This window comes from Vitis vinifera, chromosome 19 (assembly GCF_030704535.1).
Source record: "Vitis vinifera cultivar Pinot Noir 40024 chromosome 19, ASM3070453v1".
NCBI lineage: Eukaryota > Viridiplantae > Streptophyta > Magnoliopsida > Vitales > Vitaceae > Vitis > Vitis vinifera.
Genome location: NC_081823.1, coordinates 20,097,014 through 20,120,000, shown reverse-complemented (window position 1 = coordinate 20,120,000; position 22,987 = coordinate 20,097,014). Strand labels below are relative to the sequence as shown.

Here is a 22,987-nt window from a genome sequence, read left to right as displayed (position 1 = left end):
TTGAAATTCGAAAAATTGAGCTCCCGATTGCACCATTCTGTTGGATCAGCTCCAGAGTATTTTGGAAATTCCAATTTTGCCATTTTGGAAGAAAAAATTTGTCTGCCGCTGTCGTTCTCTTCTCGCTGTGGCCGGACAAATCCTTCTCGCCCATTGTTGTGATTGTTGGAGCTTTCCCTGGTTGAAAGCAAAATTTCGGACAGCCTGTTGACGGTGTCTTCAAGTCGTTGTATTCCGTCTTGAACGCCGCCGAGTCCAGCCTCCAAGGCTTCAATCCTCTCTTTGTTGGTTGCCATTGTAACCGAGCTCTGATACCAATGTTAGGTCCCAGCCAAAGCTCCTAGAACAAGGATGAAATATTCTCTTCGGGTGAGAACAGACCACAAGGTTTGGAACACTTTTCTCATATCCTTTCTTATTTATTGAAAGAGTTTAAATACATATTTTATCTAACCACTCTTCCTAAACTTACGACCACGACTATTGTGCACAAACAGAAACTAAATCATGGCAGCAGAAATAACAAACTAGCAGAAGAATAGGACTTCAACTAAAATAAAGACAACACCACAGACTTCTTCTCCAAGCGTTGCAGCTCAAGACTCAGTCCAAATATTTCTGATTTGGCCGAGAAACACGGTGAGTTCTTCGTGGTTTATCAAGGCTCCGAGGTGTTTTCACATGATCGATAACACCCACGAGCACCATATGAGGTTCAATAATTGTCGTTGCCTTGATCTTTATGCATGAGTGACAACAGGTGGTGAGAAACCAAAATCTCAGGAGACTCCATCCTTTGAATCAAGACTGGTCAGTTCCATGGAAGCTTCCCAGTTCAGGTTGATAGGAATGAACATCACCAAAAAAATTCTAAAACTCAAGCACGCCTCGCCTGCCCATCTGTTGCGCAAGTAACAATGTTTTCGATTACCCATGTAAGACCTGAACTTTGCTTGGAAAATATTGTTAACATGACTAGATTCAAATGAGAGTCTTTCATACCCAGATTCCCCATCCCACAATATGATCCGCCTATGCATCGTGAGAGAATCTGTGAGCTTTTCCATGGTTACTTTTTGAAGCACTGCCATTTACACTATGATTTCTTACATTGTCTCCAATAGACCCCACCAAACACATATTTCGTAACCACATTTGCATGGCTTCAGTTGTTGATCAATCAAATTCATCTCTTCAACGTGAAGAGGGTAAGCTTCAATCTCTTTTTCATTGTACATGCGTTGTCACTCCTGTTTAACTCAATACCCAACACACTGCCAACTTTGGATGATAAACTTCTTGCGTGTAAGCCTCTCTGTTTACAGATATCAAAAGCATAACACATGCCCATAGTTGAAGTAGTCGAGCTTAGGAAATCTACTTCTTCACTAGCTTATCCAAATGGCCCATAGCCAATCTCTAACATCATCAGCTGGTGATACACACAATGCTATGCACCCAAAACACCCACAAAAAAGATAACAAGAAAACGGAGCATGAAGAAAAGAAACAAAAATGAGCCAATGAAAGCTACATTTCACGTTTCATTCCAAGGAACTCAGATTGGTGGGAGGAAGGCAAGCAGATTGAAACCAAAAAAGAGAACCAAATCTCCAAATAAGGCCAAGTGAAACAGAGCTTCATTGGGCCCAAAAAATACTAAAATAAACAGTGACTGAAATGATAGAAATGAGCATATTCAACAAACTAGAAATCAGCAAAACTCATGTGCAAACTATGTTAGTCGTAATCAAATGAGCAAGCCAAAACCTCAAGCAACAAAAAAAGAAGACAAATGGCATAGAAAATGAAGGTGAACAAGAAAATATCCAACAAACTCACCTGTAATAACCAGGTATTTTAAGCCACGTAAGAATTTCTAGTTTGAAAAGTCTTCTTTTGAGTGGTGGGTGAAAAGTATAAAAAAAAAAAAAAAAAAAGTGATTGAAGAACACGTGTTAATTTTGGATTGGCAGAATTTGAATTATTTTGTTAGTCAATCAAGCAAGTTGAAAATTTTGTGCCACGTCAGCCTTATGGTAGAAAATTTCTTAGGATCGTAGAAATTGAAAATTTTCGGAAACAAAAAATGAAAACGAAAAATAAAAAGGAATTAATTAAAATTAACTAGAACTAATTAAGTAAAAATTAAATTTAATTACTTTATAATAAAATTGAGAAAATTAAATTTTTGGGTGATGTTTAATAAATTAATTTGTGTGTTGTTAAAAATAAAAAAAGAAAAAAAATGAAATGAAATGAATTGGAAATGAAATGAGAAATGAAACAAAGCAAATGAAATAAAAAGAAAAAGAAAATAATTCAAAGGCTTTTGGTGTGGGTTGTGGGCTTGACTGGTGGTTGGATTAAAAACAAAGGAATTGGGTTTTTAAAAAAGAAAAGATAAAAGAATAGAAAGTGGCAAAAAGGGGAGCTCAAGCACAATGGGGAGAAGTTTTTCGTTGGATCTTTGACTGGCCGTTTGGATGGCCGAACGTCCTCCGTTTCACTTGAAAATTGGAGAAAGTGTTCTACTCAACGAGAGAAATGATTTTATGGTGGCCGGTCTTGATTTTAACGGTTTGATTAGTAGATCATGTGGTAGGGAAACCTAACCCTAAAACTTTAATGAAGTGCGTTTTTTTCTTGAAAAAAAATTGTAGAACTTGTCGTTATGAGTTGAATAGGTAATGTTTGTGATATAGAAATTTTATTGGTTGATTGGGATTATTTTTTTGGAATTTTTGTGATTTTGGGAAATTTTTTTGGTTGATAAATGATTGCTTTTAGGTTGTTAAAATTATTGGAATTGTTGGAAAATTTCAAAATTTTGGTATAGTTTCTAATTTATTGATATTTGAATTTTTTAGAATTTGTTGGAATATATTTTTTGTAATTTTATTGTGGAAAAATAATTATATGTAATTATTGGAATTGTTGGAAATTACGAAATTGTGGTATAATTTCTAATTTATTGATATGTGAATTTTTTTGGAATTTGTTGGAATATTTTTGGTAATTTTATTGTGGAAAAATAATTATATGTGATTATTGAAAATTGTTGGAATTGTTGAAAAATTATGAAATTGTGGTATAAGTTATAATTTATTGATATGTGGATTTTTGAGAATTTATTGGAATATTTTTTATAATTTTATTGGAGGAAAATAATTATATTTGAATATTGAAATTTTTGGAATTTTTTGGGAAAATTTGGAATTTTGGTATGATTGTAATTCCAATGATATTGGTGATACTTGTGAATGAGGATAATTAACCTCATGGCATGCATTTGCATCAGAAATGATAAAAACTATGAAAAGTGCATGAAATGGAAAAATAAAGAGAAAAATGAATAGTGATGAAAAGTAAAGGCTCGTGTGACACGAATTAAGAAGGAAGAGAGATCCCTATGGTGAAAGACCCAAAAGTTTACCCCGGGAAGAATCCAAATGGGGAGTGTATTTGGGTGCGGATGCGTATCCTTCGATGAAAGCCCGAGAACGATAGTACATTGTATGACTGTGTGTCACATATTCATATGCATTTTCTTTAATTGTTAAAAATTGTGGAATTGTGTATAATTATAGAGATTAAAATATGTGGCTTGATCAATATTGATGAATGTTTCTTTTGTGCTCATTGAAACTTAGTAATCCCCATTAACCCCTTGGGTGTTAGGCACCTTACTGAGTAATGTGGAATGCTCACCCTTTCTTTTTGTACATCTTTTTAGATGCAGATATCACTTCTGAGGATCCACAAGTGGGATAGGGAGGACTTCAAGATGCCCCTAGAGGTTTTGGAGCTGCCTAGTGGAGTGTGGTGTATTCGTTGTGTTTGTTGGATTGGAACTTGTTTTAGTAAATTGTAAACTATGGATTTGTAATAAGACCCTAATTTGATTAAATTGTTTAATTGTGAACTTTTATTTTTGAACTGTATTGATAATTATTATATCTTGTTGCTTTTGAGTAGTGATTGAGATATTATTAGTTGGTGGGAACTCTAGTGTGATGTATGTGTAGAAAAAAAAATCAGAATGTTTTGGTTGACTGTCAACGTGGATTAGGAGGAACCCTTAAGGTCAAACCTTGACTTGGGGTCATGGGCTAAATTTTGGGTAGCCTAGAATTTGGGTCGTGACATCACCTGAGAAATCCTTTAAGCAACAAAACTTGTTGAACTTCACCATGCTCTCCTTTTAGTACCCAATCCTCCTCTCTTTTCTAGTTCTCTTCTCCCTACTCCAATATTTTTTTTCTCAAGCTGCCCCCCACTTCGTCTAGCTCTCCCAATTTTTTTTTAGCTTCCCGTCCCCTGTTTCTTCCTTCTCCTATAAGCTACTACCAGCTTCACTACTCTTGGTCCAGTGAAAACGTCACCACCCTCAACCACCACCATGGCGAGTTGGTAATCCTTGCCACACGTCCCATGCTGCTCGGTATCGTCCCCCACTCCAAAAACCCATTGCCAGCTCTTCCTGGGGTGGTAAAAAAAGAAAAAAAAAACATTTAGTCCATAAAGGGGTCTACATATTAATTATTGAAATTTTAATTAAAATCACTCATATTATATATATATATATATATATATATATATATATATATATATATATAAAGATATCCTTTCATATATATGTTTAAAATTGAAATTATATTAATAATTATTAAAATTTTAAATAATTAATCTACTATAACATTTTTACTTTTTAAAACACTTACAAAAATCTATGAGACAAAAAGAAATTGATTTTTTATATTTATCTTATTTAAAATTAAATAATTTTTAATTAAGTATTTTTTAAGTAATCTTAAAAATTTTGAAAATAATAAAAGTTAAAAATAAAAAACTATCCCAAAATTTTTTACTTTATAATTGCAAAATATTTAAGGAATTAGTAAGTAATGTTGTAAGATGTTAAATAGAAAACAAAACAAAACAAAACAAAACAAAAAGCCTTTTCTAAATTCTCCGCAACTCAAACACTAGTTCCCTAGTTGGATTGCACTGCTTGGTGCACCCTGTATATCAGTAAGCAAGTGAATTACCCGATACTTAGTGTGCGAGTCCTTGCCAGACAACCTCTTGTACCATGTTGTGTGATCAATAAAATATGAGTTGGGAAGAGTACTGTAACCCATGCGTGTATCTTGTGGCTTAGAAAAAGGTTGGCCTAGAATGTGTCTACATGTTGCACATATGCAAAAGCTTGAGACCACCTCCATCATTCTAAACCCATCACCATATTTATTGTCGCCAGTTGTTTTCGCCATCATCGTTGATTGCCACCGACTATCACCGACTGCACCATTGCTCATTCATCATCAAGACCCATGCAGCACAAAGAGCTCCTATTGCAAACTCACACTAGTTGCTTGCCGCAGATGTCACACTAGTTGATTGCCCCACACGGTGGTCCCTTTTCGCCGCACACGGTGGTCCCTTGCCCCTACACACGGTGGTCCCTTGCTCCTACACATGCTGGTCCCTTGGTGCTCTACAATGCCGCAAAAAGAGCAAAATAGGTATGTTATCACCATTTTATATTTTTATTTTATTTAGTTTTAGGATTGCTTGCTTATTAATTAGATATAGCAAAACAAGGGCATGAGAAGGAATAGTAATGGCTAGTATGGAATTAGAAATTGAGTGATAAGGTTAGTAACTTTGTCTCACCACAATCATAAAAATGACAAAAGAAACCGATTCTTGTCACTTGTGCCTTTGGGTTGTCTTAACCAGTAAAAAGACAAGTATATTCTTTGAGCTTTTCTATTGAAGTATTCTACCTTTGTTTGAATGGAAACTTGGTTGTGTTTGGAGCTATTTCATTAGAGTTGTTAGCCCATATCGCCTATCCTAAATTGAATTCATGAATGCAGTGGTTAGCTTACCACTAGTTATTCAACCCTTGCTAATATTTAAGGTTATGTTTGGTTTTCAAAAAATTTGACCGAAAATGTAAAAGAAATAAAATAGAGATGAAAAAAAGAAAGGAAAAAAAGTTAAAAAAAGTTAAAGGAAAATAAAAAAGATACAATGCGTTCCCACTCGATGGCATGACTCGCTTTTTCTTTTTTTCTTTTTATTTGGTGAAAATTTGATTTTTTTTAAAAAGACTAAGTCGCCACTTATTTTTGTTTTATTTTTTTAAGGGAAAACAAAATAAGAAAAAAAATCCTAAGTGTGACTCCTTATTTGAGACAATCTGTGAAAAACCAAAGTCGGGTCTGAATGTCAGGTTACCTATTGGGAAGGTACGGTGGTAAGCCGTAACACTCCTCTAAGCTCATATACATATGACCTCTACTAAATGAATTAAAGGAATTGTGGCAATTAATTAATTAATTAATTAACTATGGATACCAAGAAAAATAATCAATGTATAAGTCATGGTGAAAATCAATATACACAAAAATAATGATGAAATCTAATTACCCGAATACATAAAATAAATAACAAGAAAATTATGCAAAATGATTTATTGAACTAAATAAAAAAAATATTTAAAAAATAGTTTTCAAGAAATTTCAAAGGATTTTATTAAAAATGATTTTGAATTAATGATTTCAATTTATTTATCTACAAAAAAGAGTCAATTTATTTTCTCAATTTCATTTGTATTCAATTTTCAAAAAAAAGTTATTTACACTTATTGTATCAAAAGAATTTATTACAAAATTTCAATTTGGGTACAAAAATTATTTTTACTTGCTTTTACTAAAACAGAATGAATTTTTACAATTTTATTTATAGAAGTATTTCAATTTGTTTTCATTTAAGAAAAGTGACTTATACAAATATATATATATATATATATATATATATATAACTTTATTTGCAAAAGAATTTTTAATTAAAAATTAATTTTTGGGACAACTTTATTTACAAAACAATTTTTGGACAATTTAAAAAAAAATCAAATTCTATTAAAAAACTTTTTTTTTTCTAAAAGCATTTTTCTGAATTTGTATTAATAAAAAAACTTTCTTATATTAAGAAAAATATTTTAAAATTATTATTTTATTAAAACATATTTACTGAATTATTCCTCTTATTTAAACAAAATTTCTGATTTGTTCGATAGTCAAATTTTGTACACACTCAATAAATATATACAAACGAATATTTACAAGAACTAATAAAAATAAAACCAAATAAAAGTGGGAAATACAATATGTACCCAAATAAGCTTACGACAAGCTCAATGCTCCATTTACAACTTTTCGAGTCTCACTTTCTTTCATCAAATTTCATACTCCACGTGTCATAAATTCATACTCAACCAACAGATTTGTAGAATGGATCCATGCAAAAGAAAAAACAACCCAAAGTGTAAATATCCAAAAATATGTAGAGTCCAAAATAATTATTCAAGCCTAAATTCAAACTTCAAATTAGTCCAATAAATTTCACCAATTAAAAATGGGTTCAAATTAACAAATATAACCCAATAAAAATACCTTACATGTCATATACCATAATCTAAAGTTTCCAAATTAATAACCAAAATATAAACTCAATTAATCAAACCTAAAACATGATAAATTAAAATAAATCTCATTAAGCCTAAATTTAATATCCCATAATCCAAGCCCAATTTAATATGCAAACCTAAATCCACAACTATAATCAACCCAATTTAATATGCAAACCATATAATTCAAAATATACCACAATATTATATCATATCCAAATTAAATCATTCAAATGAGCACAACCATATAAATTATCAACTAATTTAGCCCATATTAACAAATTCCAAATTAATTCACCAACAATAAATTAGCCCAAATTTCATATTAATTAACAAAGCTCAAATTTCAAATTAATTCAAAAATCCAAATTTCACAAACAACCATTACTATTAAAATCAAAGCAAGAAAAAATAAAATAAATCAAAATGAATTTACACTTTTTTTGGACACCATGAGTAAAACTTGGGGCTGGCAGTGGTTGGGAGATGGAAAATGCATTAAATTAAAATAAAGATAAAAAAAGATAATAAAATAAAGAAAGAGAATGAGAGAGATGGGGGATGAAGGGTGCTGGAAATGGAGATGGCATCGCCTGTGGCAACTCGTCGACGATGACCGGCCGACTATGGGTATGAAGATGGGTTTCATGGGAAACCAAAAGAAAAAGAAATGGGGAAGGGAAGAAGAAGAAATGGAAGCAGGGAGGGCATGTGGCAATGGGCTTTTTCAATGGGTGTGGCCCTAGAGGGTTTGTGGGGAGGAAGGAAAAAATGGAAGAGAAAAAAGGGGTCGGTCGTGTATGGTGTGTGGGTCATGGAGTGGTTGTGTTGTTGGAAGGGAGCCCAAAGAAGAAATGATGGAGGGAAAAAAAAAAAGTGAAGAGAGGAGAGTAGAGAAGGATGCTGGAAGGGAGCCCAAAGAAGAAATGATGGAGGGAAGAAAAAAAAGTGAAGAGAGGAGAGTAAAGAAAGATGATAAAAAAAATAAAAATAAAAAGCTTGGAAATGGGTATGGGGAGTAGCTTAGACTTGTAGGAGAAGGAAATGGATAAGGAGAGTAGGTGGAGTGGGTAGGATGAGGAAAAAGAGGAAGAGAGAGAATAGATGAGAGAGAAAATAAAAAAATAAAAAATAAAAAATATAATATAATATAATAATAATAAAAATAAAAATAAAATAATTTATAAAATAATAAAAACTAAGAATTAAAGGATGTAAGTGAGTCAAACAATTCAGATGTAATTGGGATTTAAAATCTAAGGACAAAGTTGAGCTCAAAATTAATATAAAATAAAATTGAGACAAATTTTGGGGTTTATAGATAGATTTAAAATTAATAAAAAAGTTGACAGATAAGTCACCCTTACTGCCACTCTACAGAACCGTACATGAGATTTTAATAAATTATTTTTATTTGTTGTCTCAAACTTATTTTACTTATTTTAACTTATAGACATAAAGATTAAATAATTTAAAAATATATAAGTTTCTAACTAGTTTTTGTATTTGATTTTTTTTTTATATTTTTCATAAGACAACCAAATATGAGAAAACCATTTTTTTTTAATATTTTTTTTTCTTTCCATAATACTTTATGAGAACCAAACATAACCAAAGAGAGTGAGATCTTGATAATACATCATAATATCTACCACTGAAGTTGTTATATACACACACAAAATTATATATTATATTCTTTTAAATACAAGAATTTAGTTCACGAAAATGAAATAGAAAAATTAAATTAATATCCTTTGTGTGATATTTTCTTTATATGGCTATAGAGGAAATGAAAAATATAGAGTTTATTTCTTTTATTATTGTAGCTCCATGTCAATATATAATTATATTTAAAAACCCACTTTGTAAAATATTTAAAGCATTAAACCAATTTCCCATTATATAAAAGTAGTACATAATGAAATTAATATTTTAAGATTGGAGTAAAATAAAATTTTGTATCATTTTTACCTCAACTATATCAATTTCACGTTTATATTAAATATTGACACTAATTTTGAAAATTGTAGATTTTAGAAAAAAAAATCTTCACTTTTTAAATGAGGTTAGGAAAACTATTTAATTATTTTTTATTGACATAAATAAAAAATTTATATATCGAATAAAAATTAATTTATCACCATTGGCTTTTAATACTCTTATAATTTGGGCTTGACAAAAATTTACAATTTTATTCCTTATTTTATATATTTTTATTATTTATTTATTTATTTTTATCAAAAAATAATTCATAGATATATTTCCTACTTATGAATTTAAAATACATATATAATTGTTTAACATAGATTATGACATGGTTTAGATATTTCATAACCTTTTAAACAAAGTCTAATAGAACACTTAAAAATTTTGAAAATTAAATTTTCTTATCTTTTAATAGTTATAATAAAATGTTATTAATCTCATTTTACTTACTATAGAGACACAATTAATCACTTAAATATCTATATTTGTATTATTATTATTATTATTATTATTATTATTATTATTATTATTATTATTATTAAGGTTAATATTACTTTAATATTATATTTTATATTACCTAAACCCCTCAAACCTGATTTCCAAAATAGGAGAAATAATTTTTCATTTTCACATATACTGCACAAGTTCTTTTCTAGAGCTAAGAAATGTTTATTTAATTGCAAATATGTTATGTATATGATTGTGCCTTGGATTTGTTTTTCATATAAACTAGACATATTTAATAAGTTATAAAAAATTTGGTATGATTTTAGCACATCTCTAAGTTAGCTAAAATAATTAGTCTTCATAGGCCATGGAAAAATGCTCTATTTTGGACCTAGTGAGACTTTATGAAAACTGGTACTGATCGGAACATTATTGATTAATTTGGCCTTTTGGGTTGTAATCCAAACCTATATAGGAGATGTTACGCAATTTTTTCATAATGAAATTCCACTTCTAGATATTTTTTTAAGATTTATTTTGTAAACTCAATTGTTATGATCATATGTTGATTATTCTATGTAGTATCCCTTTTATGATTTAATCTAGTATTAGTTGGCACCTAATTATTTAATTTGGGCATTTAGATTGTGATTTAGACACATTAAAGATGTTCTCCATTTTTTTATCTTGATGCAACAACACCTCTAAATATTTATTTAGGAATTATTTTGTGAATACTTCTATTATGGCCAGTTAATGATATTTTGTGCATTTTTTTTTATAATTCCATCACCTTTGTACATGTTTATGAAATCTTTTGAATGTTGATTCACATTGTAAATATATTATATACATTAGTTGAACTTTCCATTAGATCCAAATTTTTCATCTGATATTTTATTTGGATTAATTCTCATAGGTGAACACAAGTTAGCTAATTTTGAATTTGTAAACATGATTATTGTATCTTGTTCCCTTGTAATCATTCCTTGTCATCTTTTACTTCATGATTTGAGATGTGCTATATATTATGTTGTGGGATTTAGTTTTTATATTTGTTATCATTATTTGTGAATTTACCCAATTTTTATGAAAACACTTTATATGCTATCAAGGTACACTAACTTCCTTTTTTTTTTTTTTCCTTATTTCCTTGTTTCTATTAATGTGTAAATCCTATTCTCATGATTGAACTATCTTGCCTTGGTTGATTCCTATGTTGTCATACCTTTGTTTCTTGATTTGGATGAAATGCATATTGTGTATATTATAAAATTATTGCTTGTGAACTAATTCTATTGTTTTAAGGAAGTGCTTGACATGCTAACAAGATACATTCTTTCCTTTCCTTGATTATTGATTTATTGAGTGTGCATGGTTTGTTTGAGTGTTCTTTGATTATGCTTTCATGATATATTCCTTGATTCTTACTATCCATTGATTTACATATCAATTGTCATAATTACCTTAATTTAATTAATAGAGATCTGTTTTAGGGCTTAAAAGAGTGTTACCTTATAGTACCTTCCTAGTAAGTAACTTGACCCTTGGTCTTAAACTTAGTTTGTTTGTTAAAATCTAATTGCATTGATTGTCGTAACCATTACACTCTTTATCAATGGAGACTATTAGGTCGTGTTTGGTATGGGGAATGAGGAGTGGGGATAAGCATCTCATTCCTTTTCTCTTTTATTTTCATGTTTGTGTAACTTAAATGACAATGAGAATGAAATAAAAAATAATTCCAATGCAAATGAATTCGAGCTCTTTTGGCAATGATTTTAGGAAGTTGTGGACCCCGCATTTTGCTCAATGCGTTCCCACTCGATGACGAAACTCGCTTTTTATTTTATTTGATGAAAATTTGATCTTTAGAAAAAGACTTGGAGTCGTCACTTATTTTTGTTTTATTTTTTTTAAGGAAAAAACTAAGTAAGAAAGAAAACCCTAAGTGTGACTCCTGAAGGAAAAAAACGGGTCTGTGAAAAACCAAGTCTAGGTCCGGGGGTCAGGTTACTTATTGGGAAGGTACGGTGGTGAGCCGTAGCACCCCTCTAAGCCCGCATTAATACGGCCTCTACTAAATGAATTGAGGAAATTGTGGCAATTAATTAATTAATTATGGATACCAAGAAAAATAATCAATATACAAGTCATGGTGAGAATTAATATGCACAAAAACAATGATGAAATCTAATTACAAAAATACACAAAATAAATAATAAGAGAATTATGTAAAACAATTTATTGAATTAAATAAATAAAATATATTTTAAAAAAAGTTTTAAAGAAATTTCAAAGGATTTTATTAAAAATGATTTTGAATTAATGATTTCCATTTATTTACTTATAAAAAAAAAACAATTTATTTTCTCAATTTCAGTTGTATTCAATTTTCAAAAAAGCTATTTACACTTATTGTATCAAAAGAATTCATTACAAAATTTCAATTTGGGCACAAAAATTATTTTTTACTTGCTTTTACTAGAAAATAATGAATTTTTACAATTTTATTTACAAAAGTATTTAGATTCATTTTCATTTAAAAGAGTGATTTTTATAAATTATTTAAAATGACATAACTTTATTTACAAAAGAATTTTTAATTAAAATGAAAAAATAAACATAAAATAAAATAAAATAAAATAAAATAAAAACTTTCTTTTATTAAAAATAATATTTTAAAATTGTTGTTTTATTAAAACACATTTACTGACTTCTTCCTCTCATTTAAACAAAATTTCTAGTTTGTTCGATGTTCAATTTTGTACACACTCAATAAATACATATGAATGAATATTTATGCAAACTAATAAAAATAAAACCAAATAAAAGTGAGAAATAAAATATGTACTCAAATAAACTTACAATAAGCTCCACATGTCATCAATTCGTACTCAGCTAACAAAATTGCAGAGTGGGTCTATGCAAAAACAAGAATAACACAAATGTAAATATCTAGAAATGTATAAAATCCTAAACAAATATTCAAACCCAAATTCCAATTTCAAATTAGCCCCATAAATTTCGTCAATTAAAATGAGCCCAAATTACTATAGGTCTTAACCCAAAACATCCAAATTAATAACCGAAGATTTGTACACAATCAACCAAACCTAAAATTCGATAAATTAAAATAAATTCTACTAGATCTAAATGTATTACTCCATAATTTAAACCTAATTTAATATACACCACAATTGTCCCATGTCCAAATTAAACAATTCAAATTGGCCAAGCCCATATCAAATATTCAAATAATCCAAAAAATCCCACCCATATTATGGGCCCCAAAATCCACATCAATTAACAAGCCCACAAAAAAAAAAAAAAATACATGATCAAGAGAAATAATATTTCAAGCCCAATCCAATAAGCTCAAACAAATAACAACTTAACAATAGGCCCAAGTCCAAATAAAAAATATGCAATTGATATAATCTAAATATCCTCAAATTAATCACCAAATACAATATGCCCACAAATCCAAATTAACAAATTTCAAATTAATTCACTAACAATAAATTAAATCAAATTATGTATTAATCTACCAACAACAAATTAACCCCAAATTTCATAAACAACAATTACTATTAAAATAAAATAAAATAACAACAATAACAATAACAATAATAATAATAACAATAACAATAATAATAATAATAATAATAATAATAATAACAACGGGAAAATGAATGAGATGGGAAGGGGCTCGTCGATCGACAGTGGCTCGTCAACGGCGATTGCCCGGTGGCTACAGTGAGGGTGGACGGTTTTTCGGGAAGCAAAATAAAATAAAATTAAAATTAAAATAAAATGGGAGGAAAAAAAGTGGGAATGGAAGGAAGCCGGAAAAGGCGCCAACGGGAGTGGGGGTTGGGATCGTGCTACTAGAAGGGAGGTGTGGTGGACTGTTGTGAAGGAGGAAGAAGATGGAAAAGGAAAGAAAAAAAACTGGGGGCCGCCTGTGGGAGTTCGGGGGGGAGCTGAGAAAAAAAGAAAAAAAAATCCCAAAAGCCCTAGGTCGGGTGCGGGACGTGTGAGAGTGAATGGAGAGAGCAGGGAGGAGAGAGAAGAGAGGAGGGAAAAATGGGGAGGGCCCGGCCGTCCACCAGTTGTAGGAGAGAGGCTGCATTAGAGAGAAGAGAAGAGGGAAAAATGTAATAGGGGAAAAGTCTTGGGAAATGGGGGGAAAAGGAAAAATGGGGTGGGGGGCCAAAGGGAGTTTTTGGGAAGAGAGAGAAGAGTGGGAGGGAAAAAAAATTGAGGGAAAAATCAAAAGTGGCCGGTGGTGAGGAGTATGGGAGGAGAGAGAAGAAGTGGGTGGGTGAAGGCATGGAAGAAAATATCAGTAATCACGGATATATCGGTACTTCGATTTTACGGATATATCGGATATATCGGAGATATATCGGCGGATATTTTGGAAAAAAATATCGATAGGCTTAAAATTGTTAAAAACTCATGAAAATGTAAAGAAAACTTCATAATAATATAATTAGAAGTATAATAGACATTTTAAAGTTGTTTTGTAGAAAAAATTGATATACATATGATATAATTTGCGATATTAAATGTAATTATATCATGTCGATCTATAAGAAATGTTAATTTTGTAATTGTTCTCATTATAAAGTCACATAAAATACTTCATTTCATTAAATAACAATAATTTGTACACATTACATTACAATGTCCCTTTAATACCAAAATGAGGATCGATGTGGTTCAATGGGATTGATAGATGAAGGAACGCCGTCTTGCTGTTGGAGACAATATTGGTACCAACTCAATGAGCCTCGATAATATTGGTTAAAAATTCTAACATGCCATGCATATATCTCTTGAGTCCTGCCCACTGCCTCTACATGGATAGGATACTCAAAGTTCACCCATGTGTTAATGCCCAATCCTCCTTCCATCTGATATGGAACTTGGTAAGACATTTGTCTAGAAGGTGAATAACGCGACATACCATACTCTTCATCTGTTGAACTTGAAGGTTGACCATAACTCATCACATGAGGAGGGTAGACATTAGTCTCATTCGAAGAGTCACTAAATTGAGTTCCTATACTCATAGATTCAAAACTCCCTGAAAGTAACTCCTCATTATATGGTTCCATCATTCGTTCTCTTCCTCTATAAGGCTTCCCAATAGCTCCTATGCCTGGACCAGCTCTTCTAGAGCCATGGTCTTCATCCTGTGTGCAGTGTGTGAAAGTATTTTCACAGGTGAATTGGCTGACTGGATATTGACTATGTTGACGTTCATTAATATCTCCTCCCACATTATCACCTCCATCATCAGTTCCACCTCTTGAACCATCTTAACCAGAAGCAGAAGTACCTGCAGCACTAGGTCTACTACTATGGCCAGCACTTGTGGAGTCAATCTCTTGGTGGGAATCATCAGTATCTTTGCTAAAACTTTCAGAGTGAACTTCTTCAGACAACACACGTTCAACATTAACTCCAAATTCTCGAGCATGAGCAGCAATTCGTGGATCGGGATTTTCAACTTCGTCATCCAAATGTATAGGCCTCACCCATTGGAACAACTGATTATCTTCTTCTTCACCCACCTCGGCTGAAATGTCAAGAAGATCAAGATAATCTTTTTCAGCAACTCGATCATTTTCTGCCTCCATATCGCGTAACTTTAGCCTCATATTATAGTAACAAAAAACTAATTGCTCCAATCGAGAGTAAGCCAAACGATTTCGTTGCTTTGTGTGGATGAGAGCAAACGTGCTCCAATTTCTCTCACAGGCAGTAGATGACGCAGTTTGTGAGAGAACTTTGATGGCTAACTTTCTCAATGTAGGTGTTTGATTCCCATACATAAACCACCATTCAGCTGCAACCAATTTGATAATCATATAAATACTTATGTGGTGAATTTACAATAATGATAATCAATTTTTTCCTACAAAGACTCACCGAGCACCATGGTTGACCTTGCTGCAATTGCCGCTCGATCACCGAATCCTCTTTTTGCATCTCGAAAAAGCACAAGCTATGTATTCAACATTTAATTTGTTAATATCATATTTGTTAGTAAACGTTCAAATAAATTGATGAATGAAATTATTGTTTTATAAACAAATAACAGTTTTTTATTTACCTCATTTCCAAATTGACCAAGTGATTCAGTAGTTGGATCTAATTTTGCAAAAACATCATGGACCGCTTGAAGTAGTTCTGGATCACTACCAACTCCACGCCTATATTGAAATCTTGGATTCAAGAAGTATGCTACAATAAAATTAAGTAGAGTTAGTATTTTTTAAAACAAAATTAAATACAGAGTAAAAACTTATAAAGATATATAGTACTTAAGTACCTGCTGCATGAAGTGGATGTTTTAGTGTTTTCTCCCAACGATCTTGTATTATTTTGAACATCCAATCTCCAGCTCCTTGACGCGTAAGGTTCGTTTTCATCACGTGCATAAGCTCATACACAAATGGCATTGTGGGAACAACTTCAGAATCCATAAGTCGAAGCACCACGTATAATGGCTCATATAATGAAACTATATTTGTCATTCTGTCCCAATACGCATGGTCAAACAATAATTGCTCCAACTCTCGTCCATGTTTTGTTCGACTCAGCTTGTGTTGTGCCCAATCATCACTCATAAACAATTTTTTCAAATCGACCCTTTTTTTAAGAAGACTGTCAAGAGCAATATAATTGGTAGCAAACCTTGTAGCTCCTGGTCGAACAATGTCTCCACCACAATACAGTCTCATTTGTGCTAGTAACCAACCATGATTGTAAATGAAGTTAGTTATCTTGCGAGCATTGTTTATCACCTCGATAACACTGGGTCTTTTACCAATGTCTTCAAAGATTAAGTCGATGCAGTGCGCCGCACACGGAGTCCAGTATAAGTTATACTTCTTCATCAATTGTTTCCCTGCTTTCATGAACGCCGACCCATTATCTGTGACAATTTGGACCACATTTTCTTTACCGACTTCTTTGATAACAGTCTTCAATAGGTCGTATATATACTTGTGGTCTTTGATATAGTTCGATGCATCAACTGACTTAAGGAAGACCGTGCTCCCTTTAGAATAAACCATGAAATTAATAATACTTAATTTCGTGGGCCCTGTCCATCCATCTGACATTATTGTGCACCCATATGTCTTCCATTTTTCTCTTTGTTGGTTCACATAAGCTTCCATTTCTCTGTACTCCATTTCCAAGTACTTGTTCTTTATGTCAAATGGAGATGGAGGTTCGATTCCCATTCCTGCACTTCATATAAAAAAAAAATGTAAAACATGTCACAAAAGACTATACTTACTAAAAGTATAACACAATATAACATTTAAAAAATTAGTAATTACCAGCTTGTTGTGCACCAATAATCATATTCTTGAAGTGATGAGACTTTGCTTTTGCGGGTGCGACGCTCTCATAAATGAAGAATTTGCTAATTAAGCGTCCCATCGTTTCTTTAATTGCACCACCCTTGAATATATCTTTGATATTTTTTTGTTTTGCTGCAGAAGACTTGTAAAGTGAAGGGGCAAGAGGGGGTGATTGTTGCAAATGTCGCATACTATGTGATTTTCGCATCATCGACGGTAATCCAGGAGACTGTGAAGACTCCCCTGTTTTGCGTTTGCTTCCTACAATATTCTCATATTGTTCACGTTCCCATTCTGATGCTTTCGAGGCACGAACTGCAGATCGATATGCATCCCGCTCATCTGGGTGCATATCTGTCTGATACATATACACATCTTCATTCTCAACATCTTCATCATCATCATCTTCGTCTACCAAATGTGTATGATGAGTCCCCATTGTGCCACGTAATTGAGCACGAATTTCTTCAATATCTGCATTTTTCTTTGCTTTTGCTTTTGTTTTGTCATGCACTAGGAATCGTATCTCTTCTTTCACTTCGGGCGGCACTCTCGGACACTTTTTGGTGTTGTTATGCGGGTCTTTTTGCATTAAATGAAACTTGAATCGCGTGATGCCTCCACTTTTCATCACCAACCCACAGAAATTACAAATTGTTCCATTTCGGTTACGCTCAATCGGTAAACAATACTTCCAAGCCGGATCTCGCCCTGGCAGGGCAAAACCACCTTCACTAGCCATGCTAAATCTATTGCAATAAAAATACACTTGAATGTGATTTCAATGTAAACAAAAATCAAGTCAATATTTAAATTTAAATATATGAGAAATGTACAAAATAATGATAAAGAATGACCATAGTTGATATTCCATATATTTAATTAAACTAATTAAATAATTTAGCTAAGTTAATTTTTTGAATCTAAATCTAATTCTATGAAAATTTTACTAAATTAAAAATTAATCATAATTGGATATGAAACTAAATCATGATAATCATAAAAATTGAACATATTTAATATTCCATATATAGTAGTTCATGTTAATTAAACTAATTAAATGATTTAGCTAAGTTAATTTTTTGAATCTAAATCTAATTTTATGAAAAATTTACTAAATTAAAAATTAATCATAATTGGATATGAAACTAAATCATGATAATCATAAAAATTGAACATATTTAATATTCCATATATAGTAGTTCATGTTAATTAAACTAATTAAATAATTTAGCTAAGTTAATTTTTTGAATCTAAATCTAATTTTATGAAAAAATTACTAAATTAAAAATTAATCATAATTGGATATGAAACTAAATCATGATAATTATAAAAATGGAGCATATTTAATATTCCATATATAGTAGTTCATATTAATTAAACTAATTAAATAATTTTGCTAAGTTAATTTTTTAAATCGAGATCTAATTCTATGATAAATTTACTAAATTAAAAACTAATCATAATTGCATATGAAAAAAAATCCCAATAATCATAAAAATGAACATATTTCATATTCAAAATATAGTAGTTCATGTTAATTAAACTAATTAAATAATTTAGCTAAGTTAATTTTTTGAATCTAAATATAATTTTATGAAAATTTTACTAAATTAAAAAATAATCATAATTGGATATAAAACTAAATCATGATAATCATAAAAATTGAACATATTTAATATTCCATATATAGTAGTTCATGTTAATTAAACTAATTAAATAATTTAGCTAAGTTAATTTTTTAAATCTAGATCTAATTCTATGATAAATTTACTAAATTAAAAATTAATCATAATTGCATATGAAAAAAAATCCCAATAATCATAAAAATAAACATATTTCATATTCAAAATATACTAGTTCATGTTAATTAAATTAATTAAATAATTTAGCATGTTAATTAAATTAATTAAATGTGAAACTAAATCACAAATAATCATCTAAAATAAACATATCAATTTATAATTAAATAATCAAATTAACCTAAGTCAATTCAATAAAAATATACAAATTAATTACTATTGAATATAAAAATAACATTAAATCATCCATATTAATTATAATTGCAAACAAAATTAATTACAATTTAAAATAAACATACCTTAAAATTGGAGTAATGAGAGAGCAAATGAAGAATGAAAGCAACAATGGGTGAAATTGATGGAAAAATGGCAATTTATAGAAGAAATTTGGGCCAAAATAGCCGTTGGAACACCAATTTACCGTTGAAATTCAAATCTGGCCGTTGGATCACAATCTGGGACAAATCTGGCCGTTGGATCACATTATTACCGTTGGAATCGCATCTGGGCCATTGGATCAACGCGGGGGAAATCTAAGCCGTCAGATTGCGCTGGAGAGAGGAGCGAAAAATCGGCAAAAAATCGGCGATTTATCGCCGAAATATCGCCGATTTATCAGCGATTTCACGCGGCCACAGGCGATTTAATGAAAAAATCGCCGATTTATCAAGATTCGGCGATATATCGCCGATTAATTGGCGATTTTTGGCGAAATTTCCTCCTTCGATTTTTCTCCTCCATATGCCGTGTCGCCGCCGTCCGATACAAGATATATCGGCGATATTTCGCCGATATTTCGCGATTTTTTCCTCCATGGGTGAAGGGAGGTGGAGGAGAAAACGGAAGAGAGAGGAGAGAGAAAAAAATAATAATAAAAAAATAAGAAAATAAATAAATAAAATAAAATTATAATATAATAATAATAATAATAATAAATAAAATCAAATAAAAAATAAAAAAAAATTCAAAATAATGAAAACTAAAAATTAAAGGATAAGTAGGCTTAAAATAACACATGTAATTGGAATTTAAAATTGGGTTCAAAATTAATGTAAAGATAAAATTGGAACAAATTTTGGGGTTTACAGAAGTGTTTTTAAATTTTTTAACACTTAAAATTTTTTATCATTCAAGTATTAAAAAAATTAAAAATATTTTATAAAATCACTACTAAATGTACTTGAAATATCATTTATAAGTGGAATTTCAATTCATCCCAACTAGGAGCTATTTGAATTCCTAAATACAAATTAAGTTATTTTAAAAAATAATTTTCAAAAATTAAAAAAACTAAGGACTTTTTAGATAAGTTGTTTTTAAAAATAATTTTTTATTTTGATTTGTTAAAAAACATATAAATTCAATTTATATAATGTTTATAAAGGGAGTTTTGGGGAAGAGAGAGAAGAGTGGGAGGGAAAAAAATTTGAGGGAAAAATCAAAAGTGGCCGGTGGTGAGGAGTATGGGAGGAGAGAGAAGAAGTGGGTGGGTGAGGGGAGGTGGAGGAGAAAAAGGAAGAGAGAGGAGGGAGAAAAAAATAATAATAAAAAAATAAGAAAATAAATAAATAAAATAAAAATATAAAAATATAATATAATAATAATAATAATAATAATAATAAATAAAATCAATAAGTAAAAATAAAAAAAAAAAAAAAAAAAATTCAAAATAATGAAAACTAAAAATTAAAGGATAAGTAGGTCTAAAATAACACATGTAATTGGGATTTAAAATTGGGTTCAAAATTAATGTAAAGATAAAATTGGTACAAATTTTGGGGTCTACAGAAGTGTTTTTAAATTTTTTAACACTTAAAATTTTTTATCATTCAAGTGTTAAAAAAGCTAAAAATGTTTTCTAAAATCACTATCAAATGCACTTGAAATCTCATTTATAAGTGGAATTTCAATTCATCCCAATTAGGAGCTATTTGAATTCCTAAATACAAATTAAGTTATTTTAAAAAATAATTTTCAAAAATTAAAAAAACTAAGGACTTTTTAGATAAGTTGTTTTTAAAAATAATTTTTTTTTATTTGTTAAAAAACATATAAATTCAATTTATATAATGTAAATCTTATTAAAAATTAAAAATCATTTTTAATTAAAAATAAATGGTTTTTAATAAAATATGACTATTAATAATATAATCTAAGTAGTATAAGTATGCAAAACAATAATTCTGTAATAAAGATTTTCGCATTAACATGAATAGTAGGTAATTAATAATTAATTTTCTAAAACGAATAAATGTGAGTATGTAATAGCAAAGAAAGAGATTTTTCCATCTAAAATGTTCAATACGTACAATTCGATCCAGCATTTTAATAGTACCATAGTTGTCATTAGTCTCGGGACTATTTATTGATTATTCCTATATACTCAGGGATTGGGGTTATAGCATCATGTTTTAGCCTGTAGAAATCAATTTTGATATTTTATTGAAAAATAAAATTTTTTAAGTATTAGAAAGATTAGAAAAATTTTATTTTTTAAATATTAAAAATATTAGAAACAATTCATAAAATTATCATCAAACGTACTCTAAATAAGAAATAAAAAAAATATTTATTCTTTATTAGGAGGGTGTTTGGTAAATCAGACTTAATAACTTAATTTAAGTTATTAAATAGATTAAGCATATTTAATAAAATTACTTAATATCACAAGTTAAAGTTAAAAAATGACTTCAAGTATTAAATCAAAATAATTAACTTATTATTAACACCATTTTTTTTATTTGCACATATTTAATGATAATATATTTAACAACCATCACTCCAAATTCATAATTAATAAGATAAATATGTCAATTCAATATATAACATAAAATAAAATTTAAGTTAATTTTAGCCCCGGTCAACCTTAATACTTAATATAAAAAATAAGTTATAAGTTTTACCAAACACAAAGGATGGAAAAGAACCATTGTAGTGATATATTGGTCCATAACTTGCATGTAGATATGCTTGCTTGCCCAGATCCAAGATTGGAGAATCCAAAACTGATCAGTTGATTGAGTGGGAATCCCCATGCAGCACACTGCATGTATTAAAGGAGGGTTTACTCACATAAAATGGTTTCATTTTTTCTTGTGCCAAATTTTATAATTTATTTATTTTGAAATATTTAATTCATAAAAAAAATTACGAACACCGATCATATCTTTACTATGAGATAGTAAGGTGGTGTATGTTTTTTTACTTAATTCTAAATAGAACCTTAATGCTTAATAGTGTTAAATATTAGGTTATTTGTTTTTGTAGTATTTTATTTCTATTAAGTATTAAAAAGTATAGAAAAATCAATATATTATTTTTTCTATTTAGAAAAAGTTACTTGACTTTTTCTATTTAATAAAAAGTTTATAATAAGTTATGAAAAAGTAGAAAAACAAAAAACCTAAATTCTGAAAACAAATTGATTTAAGCAAAAAGTAAAAAAAAAAAAAACCAAACACCACTTAAGTCAGCATATAGTAAAATTAATTAAATGATACTTAATCTCTTTACTCAAAATATTTTTAAAACGACTCATTTCTAAAAGACTTCAAATACATGCTTTTTCAATTAAGTTTAATGTAAATTATATCGAACCATCTCTCAATTGAATTTTTCTCAGAGAGACTATAAGAGTAGTTGACACTGAGAGAATGAAGGGAAGTGGGAAGGAAAATGTTGGGTGTGGACTTTTGTCTGCGATAAGGATGTTTTTCATTCAAATGTTTGACAAAGTCTACTTTGCTATTTCCCTTCTCCTCCAAGTAACGAATATTAATAATTAGTTGGCGAAAAGAAGCTCAGCGTGAAGCATGAGGTAAACAAGCATCATTTTCCTTCATTCTTCATCACAATTGTAAAGAAGCCTGCTGTAAACTTCCCTG

The 22,987-nt window shown here is 30.0% G+C and overlaps 1 protein-coding gene across 1 annotated transcript; it reads right to left on the bottom strand.

Moving 5' to 3' along the window:
* Positions 1–4,305: 4,305 nt before the first annotated feature.
* Positions 4,306–18,043, bottom strand: LOC104877739 (uncharacterized). The gene is made up of 7 exons (XM_059735134.1): positions 17,717–18,043; positions 17,278–17,659; positions 16,260–17,180; positions 16,041–16,171; positions 15,857–15,932; positions 5,395–5,500; positions 4,306–4,483 (listed from the first exon to the last, which is right to left on the bottom strand). The coding sequence occupies exons 1-7, from the start codon at positions 18,041–18,043 to the stop codon at positions 4,306–4,308; spliced, it is 2,121 nt and encodes a 706-aa protein (XP_059591117.1).
* Between the last annotated feature and the right edge of the window lie 4,944 nt (positions 18,044–22,987).

What these genes read in the sequence shown, in the direction of transcription:
- LOC104877739 (XM_059735134.1), bottom strand. Translation starts at nt 18,043, where the DNA reads ATGGCTAGTGAAGGTGGTTTTGCCCTGCCAGGGCGAGATCCGGCTTGG. An exon ending in AAGGTCAACCATGGTGCTCG is followed by an intron (nt 5,501 to 15,856) that starts GTGAGTCTTTGT and finishes GCGGCATTGTAG; the next exon opens with AGCACCAAGGGACCAGCATG. An exon ending in GTGTGGGGCAATCAACTAGT is followed by an intron (nt 4,484 to 5,394) that starts GTGACATCTGCG and finishes TTACCACCCCAG; the next exon opens with GAAGAGCTGGCAATGGGTTT.